Below are 7,274 nucleotides of genomic sequence, written 5' to 3'. Positions count from 1 at the left end.
AAGCCAAATTATGGAAGGTACAAAAGTCCCCCAGTGAGGTTTACTGGAGTTACCTAGAGGTGTAGAAAGTACTCAAAGGCAGCCATGTCACCAAAAGCCTACTCTAGCATGGGTGATGGTGCATGCAATAGAAAATTCTGGAATTCACTCCACAACTTGCAGACAATTTGGCAGGTGACAGTGTCTCATGGATTTCAGTTGGTATTACCATCTTCTAGGCAGATTGACTTGTCAGAGTGTCTCTAAGCAGTTCTTGTCACTTACATACGCTCAGGCAGGGAGAAACCTAGTATATTTGGTTAGTTTCAAAAACTTCACGAAGCCTTTGAGTTGTTTGCTTCCTGGACTTAAGGAGCTTTCCCTGCAGGATGGATCATTTCACCTCCCTTAGAACAGTAGTTCTCAACCTTCCTAATTCTGTGACCCTTTAATACAGTTCCTCATGTTGTGGTGACCCTATACCATAAAATTATTTTCATTGCCATTTCATAACTGTAATTTGGCTGCTTTTATAAGATGTAATGTAAATATCTGTGTTTTCTGATGGTCTTAGGTGACCCCTGTGAAAGGGTCATTTGAACCCCAAAGGGGTCATGCACCACAGGTTGAGAACCACTGCCTTAGGCCATCTTGTTTCTTAAAGAGCTTCTCTCAAAGTTGAAAGGTTTTATTTTGAAAGAAATCATTATACAACATTCTCCTCTCCCCTTTCTCCTTTTTCACTCTCTCTCTTTCCATCCATCCAGACCTCCTTTTTTGTGTGCATGTGCCCATGTATGCACCCACATGCAGGTACTCGCAGAGGCAAGATGATAGCATTCAGTCTCCTGGAGTTGGAGTTACAGGCAATAATGGGCTGCCTACTGTCTGTGCTTCGAACTGAACTTTGGCCCTCCTTAAGAAGAACAAACATTTTTAACCTGTGAGTTGACTATCTAGATCCTGAGAGCATCTATTTTAAACTTGTATTTACCGATCCAAAGATATCTTTACAAGAGAATGCTTCCTGACCTGTGCAGGATGAAGGCAGCCATAGAGAGTTTCCTGGAAATGCCAGTTTTCTCCAGGATAACATGAATCTATTGCAGTGGACACTGCCTTGGAAACTAATTGAGAGGATTGGCACAGGGACAGGTATGTCTGTAGTGATAGTAGAAGTGGGATATGGGGAGGTCACAAAACCCATAAGTAGGGTTCCTCCTTGCCACACCCCAGTTATGGCTCAGCTTGGGAGATGCCAGAGCATACCTTCCAGAGATGGAAGGATAACTGATGCTGAGAATCCATGATGCAGCTTCTACCAGATCATTATCTATGATGGGTGGAAGGCTTTGTAGATATTTGGGGGTCACCCACATTCCTATAAGTAGAACCTCCCCCAGTTCTTTAAGCACACTGAGGTCATTTGTTTTTCAGGTTGGGCTTAAGTGGAGCCATTATACTTGTTTGCTATTGGTGTCCTATCTGGAGTGGATAGACATTTATTCATGTTTCCCTAGAAAAAGTTAATAAAGCCTGTCTTCCTCTTTGCCACCCCCAGTCTCTGTCTCTATTTTCATATCGACCTTTACCAGGGACTTTGGGAGCTGGGACAATGTCAGACTTATTCTCATGTTCCTGGTATGCATGGAGCCTTCTATCACATGAAGGCAATGAATGTTTGTTTATCAACATGGTGGAAAATCACTCCAGACTTGGCGCACATTTGCCCTCTTCTTCAAGTCTAATAGCAACTTAGAAAAAAAACCCTTCCATCTGTTGTTTAATTCCTCAGAGGTTTGGGGGAAGTCTCAGAGATCCTCAGTCATGGCTTAAGCTAGCCTCTTTGTGTGTTTCCTGTCTGCGAGTACAGAAGCAACTTGACATTGTCCAGACAAGAAGCTCAGATTGTGGGCGAAGGGATGAGTGTTTAGGAATCTTGGTTCAGAACTAAGGACAGTGCCCAAGGCTCACAAGGATATGCCCCACCCACTGAGTGCTGCATCCTCTGGTTTTATTGCTGAGAAATCTACCTCTGAGTGGACACACGGGTCGTCTCATCACTGAGCAGAGACCCCAGTAGAGGAATACTTTACTTAAGCTTCTCAGGTAAGCAAAGTGGAAACCATGGTGCTGGGACTGGAAGAGGAAAAACGAGGATGAGAAAAGTGGAACCTGAGTCTTGTACTCTGTGTCAGGTGCCTTGTTGAAGGCTCTCACTATTTCTGTGAATTCTCCTCTCTGCCCTATGATGTAGCTATGCACACATCAATAAGGAGCCCTTATTTTACGGATGGAACCAACTGAACACTGGTAAGACTGTGTTGAAAAAAATTGCTGTCATACAACTGACTGATTTAGGATCTTGAATTTGAGTCCTGGTTCACATGATCCTGAACCACAGATTCTTTCTGCCAAAACAAGATATCTCTGGAGGATAAATGGAATAAAATATATGATCAAAGGATAAAAATGGGGCTTGAATTTTCAGCTGGCTGAGGGGCTCTGGTCAAACTGAGAGCACATCTTCTCATCGTGGCTCTGCAGTTTCTTGGTAGTTTACCCCAAAATTTACTAGGCCTTTTTACTGTTCTTTTCTTCCTACTTACTTATTAATTAATGTATTGATTGTGTGTGTGTGTGTGTGTGTGTGTGTGTGTGTGTGTGTATGGGGGGGCTACATATGCCACAGCACATGTGTGAAAGTCAGAGGACAGCTTGTGGGAGGCCATTTCTCTCCTTACACCAAGTGGAGAACTCAGGGAATCAAACTCATGTTGTCAACTTTCTTGGAAAGTGCCTTTACCTGCTCAGTATATTTTTGCATGGTTGCCTTCTATACAGCCCCAGAATCTAGTTCAGAGGCCAAGAGAAAGAGAGATTTGGAGCATCATTTCAAACATGTGTAGAGTGAAGCAACGGTCATTAGCTTCAGAGCCAAGTGGATCCTGTCTTGGTCTCTGGATTTGCTGCTTACTATTTGAGTGTCCTCAGTCAAGATTCATTCTCTTCCTGGGCTTGATTTCTTCTTCAAAGTGAATGTAGTAACATCCCAGCCACAAAGTGCTTTGCAACTTGGGTTCACAAAACACTGTACCTTCCATAAATATGAATTTATATTTGGATGCATATGCCTTAATCATAGTAGGCAGTATTTATTGTTGTCATTTTTTCAGAAAGTTGGCAAATGCAAATCTTATTAGACCATCTCTATGATAAATCATAATTCGTCTAGAGGAAATGGAGATTCTAGGAGGGCATATACGTTCTCCTATGATCACTGCTATTAATATCTACTATATAATGTAATATATAATAACACAGAAGCTCAGTTCTATTTGACCCTTACTTGATAGTGGAGGTATAAATTTCCAATGAAGATAATCACATCTTTTTTTTCAAAAGCTATTTAGTGTCATGAGAGTGATTTATCTAAATTTAACCAACAACGAAGAAGAAAACACGAAGCCCTTGTCTGTGGTCAACTGTTGCTTATTTTTGTATTCCCACTGTGCCTTTCTGAGGGATCTGTTGATGCTAGAGGGATGCTTATAGGATGAAAACACTTTCTAGTATTCAGATTATGCACTACACAATTACAAAGTGGTTTTAAAATTAGGATATGACTCAGTGGTAATATCAATGGGATAGAAACTGGAAAAATGTCCATCAGAGTGACCCATGGAAAAAAATAAAATTAGATATACTCATTCAGTGCAGCTGTGAATAATAACTTCTCCAGAAAACTACCGTTGCTGATTCTCTAGCAGATGGTGTTAATGTTGCCATGGTTTTTAAATTAGCAGGCAATTCAAACCCACAGTCAGGGAGATGAGAATTATACTGTACCTCAGTGTGTCCTGAAAAATAACTGATATCCACTGTATTATTAAAAAGGATTAAAAATTGATAACTTAATTCTATAAGACTTTATTTTTCATTTTCTTGTGTCATCTTCACCACAGTTCATAGAAGCCAGTATCATTTAAAAAACCCTTTATAGAGGTAAATCAATGAAGCATGAATAAATTTAGAACATTGAGAACTGAACTATGAAAAAGAACATTTTTTGACTCATGAGCAGTTTTCCACCAAAGCCACTTCATATCTCTTCTAACTCAGGAACCATAAGAGGCAGACTTGCTGTCTTGCATCTGTAATCCCAGTACTCTGGAAGCTTGCTATGAGTTAAAGGTCTTCCTGGTTTACACAGTGAGTTCTAGGAGAGCCTGGATCTGAGCACTGCCTAAAATAAACTGCAAAACCAAGTTAAAATAATTTAGAAACCATTGAAAATTGAGTTTAAGTCCCAATGATCTTGAATCCACTTATTGTGAGGCCTCTGGAAGGAGTGAGTGATGCCTAGAAAGTCATCCTTGATCCACCATGCATTTTGTAAACATCCTGAGTATGTACAGCATTCTATATGAGCATTCTTGATTGAGTGTGGAGGACAGAGTCTTGAGTTAGACTGACATCAGTCGGTACAATCTTGCTTTTTAAGATTCTTACTAACTAGCTAGAGAGAAAATGGCCAGTTGAGAAAAACATACAAATAATTTAATAGATTTGTTCTTTTTATTTTATGTGTATGTATGTGTTGGCCTGTGTGCATCTATGTACATGCCTGGCACCCGTGGAGGTCAGAGAAACTCATTAAGTAGCCTAGAATGGAGTTATAGATGGTTGTGAACCACCATGTGGGTGCCAGAAACCAAACTCAGGTCATCTACAAGAACAGCCAGTGCTCTTAACCACTGAGGCATCTCTCTAAGCCCCTCCCAGTAATTTAAACTAATACCAATCACTTCAAAAGGAAGAATTAAGGCATGGGATAAGGAATAATGACATGGTGTTTGACATGGGACTTTGCAGAAAGACCTATCCGGGGACATCACTTTAAAATGAAAAGCAAGAATGTGGTGAGATATGTTCTAGACAATAGGACCAGCATGTGGGATTTTCTTAGGTTTAGAAGGAGCTTGGAGCATTTGAGGATATGGAAGGGGAACTTTCATGAACTCTCAGTGGATGTGCAAAGAGACTTTGCATCTGAATCAGTTGGAAATCAGAACATTGGAGGGCAAGAATACTGCATTATAATAATTCAGGGATGGTTCATATGCCTGTCATCTTAGCACTCAGGATAGGGAGGTAGCATAATCAGGGATTCAAGGCTATTACAGATATACAATGAGTTTAAGGCCAGTCTGGGCTACCTGTGACATTGTCTCAAAAAAGGGGAGGGTGTATTACAAAGAATATTTATTAAAAGTATAATAGGGATGTTATGGGCATTTTAAAGAGAGAGGGGTGATCTTATATCAGGTATGTTTCAGAAATATTCCCCACCTGATGAAACACAAAGACTTTTATAGATCAAATTTAGAAATGGAATGATTCAATCCGAAGTGGTTTCAGGGCTGGTAAAATGGTTCAGTGGGTAAAGGTGCTCATAGCCAAGATAATGAACTGAGTTTGATCCCTGGAACCTATATGGTGGAAGGAGAGAACTGACTCCAGCAACCAAGAACCTAATTACACCATGCTTGTACACAAGACCTTTTGCAAAATACATATATGTCATAAATCTTTTTTAAAGAGGAAGCTATTTATATAGTTGTGATCACAATGTTGGTTTAGGGTGGGAAAAATGAGGAGAGAGATTTGGTGAATACTGTGTAGATGCACTTTGTTTTTAGATGGAGAAGTCACTTGAGTTGGGCAATGCGACCAGAGTCCAGGAGTTTGTCCTGTTGGGCTTGTCCACAAGGCTTGGAATAAGAGATGTCCTGTTTATCATCTTCCTGAGTCTTTACCTGCTTACCCTCATGGAGAACACACTCATCATCTACCTCATCTTCAGTCACAGTGAACTCCACAAGCCCATGTACTTCTTCCTGGGCAACCTCAGCTGCCTGGAGATGTGCTATGTGTCAGTCACCATGCCCACCCTACTCATGGGGCTGTGGACAGGACCCTGCCATGTTCCATTTACAGGCTGCATGACCCAGCTTTTCTTCTTCATCTCTCTCATCTGCACAGAATGCACTCTCCTGGCCTCCATGGCTTATGACCGCTATGTGGCCATCTGCCGTCCACTGCACTACCCACTGCTCATGAGGCCCCGAGTATGCCTGGGCTTGGCCTTGTCTTCATGGCTGGGTGCGTTGCTGGTCTCAGTGATCAAAACAGCATGCATCGCAAGCCTGTCCTATTGTGGTCCCAATATCCTCAATCACTTCTTTTGTGATGTCTCTCCTCTCCTTAACTTATCCTGCACTCATGTGGCCCTCACAGAGCTGGTAGACTTCATTTCAGCTATCGTCATCCTCTGGGGTTCACTCCTTGTGGCCATAGCCTCCTATGTGGCCATTGGTAGGACAGTTCTAGGCATGCCATCAGCTGCTGCCCGCCACAAAGCCTTCTCTACCTGTGCCTCCCACTTGGTAGTGGTGGGTATATTCTACTCAGCCACTATCTTCATCTATGCCCGACCCAGCCGCATAGAAGCTATGGACCTCAACAAGGTGTTGTCTGTCATCTACACGGTGGTTACCCCCATGTGCAACCCCATCATCTACTGTCTCAGGAACAGAGAGGTGCAATTGGCTTTCCATAGGACCATGCGCTGGTCCTCAGTTTGACCAGGTGCTTAAGTCCAAGAGGTGAGGCCTAATTTACCAGCATCCTATTTTGTGTTGATATATAATTCATGATTTAAGCATATACAACTCAGTGTTTGAATATTTCCACAAAGTTGCACAACCATCATCACTGTGCAATTTCATCACTCCCAGAGAAATACCTGTACGAATTGGAAGTCATTTTCTGTGGTATCTCTACCCCTTCTCAAAAAATTCATTAATATACTTTCTATCTGCATAGATTTCCCTGTTTTTGAAATTTGGTATATATGAAATTATGTAATGTCATCTTTTATAGCTAAATATTTTCATAATGTTTCATTAAGTTTATGAATAATGTAGTAGGTGTCAGTGATTCATGTGTTTCCATGACCCAATCACATTGGATTGCACAGACAATGTTTATGTGACCATTTACTGACTGAAAGTTCAACTGTTTTCATTGTAGGTCTCTTGTCAATTGATTGTCTGTGAACACTTATTCATAACTTGAAAATATTTTGTATTTATTTATGCATGTGTCTATATATGTGCAAGAATGTGTGTACATGCACACATGTCCCTACAGAGGCCAGAAGCAGGTATTGAATCTGCTGGAGCATCAGTTACAGGTGATTATGAACCATCTAATATGGATGCTAGAAATTG

General features: G+C 41.2%; 1 protein-coding gene across 2 annotated transcripts; it reads left to right on the top strand.

Moving 5' to 3' along the window:
* Positions 1 to 2,064: 2,064 nt before the first annotated feature.
* Positions 2,065 to 6,626, top strand: Or6z3 (olfactory receptor family 6 subfamily Z member 3). 2 transcript variants are annotated; one of them, XM_087651894.1, is made up of 2 exons: positions 2,065 to 2,088; positions 5,682 to 6,626. In XM_087651894.1, the coding sequence occupies exon 2, from the start codon at positions 5,682 to 5,684 to the stop codon at positions 6,624 to 6,626; it is 945 nt and encodes a 314-aa protein (XP_087508020.1). In that variant the 5' UTR covers positions 2,065 to 2,088. The 2 variants fall into 2 exon arrangements, with proteins under 2 accessions (XP_087508020.1, NP_001000113.1); NM_001000113.1 differs by lacking the exon at positions 2,065 to 2,088.
* The last annotated feature ends 648 nt before the right edge of the window (positions 6,627 to 7,274 follow it).

This window comes from Rattus norvegicus, chromosome 1 (genome assembly GCF_021556685.1).
Source record: "Rattus norvegicus strain SHRSP/BbbUtx chromosome 1, alternate assembly SHRSP_T2T, whole genome shotgun sequence".
Taxonomy (NCBI): Eukaryota; Metazoa; Chordata; class Mammalia; order Rodentia; family Muridae; genus Rattus; species Rattus norvegicus.
The sequence above is the reverse complement of the archived record's forward strand: the minus strand, read 5'-3'. Positions and strand labels throughout refer to the sequence as shown.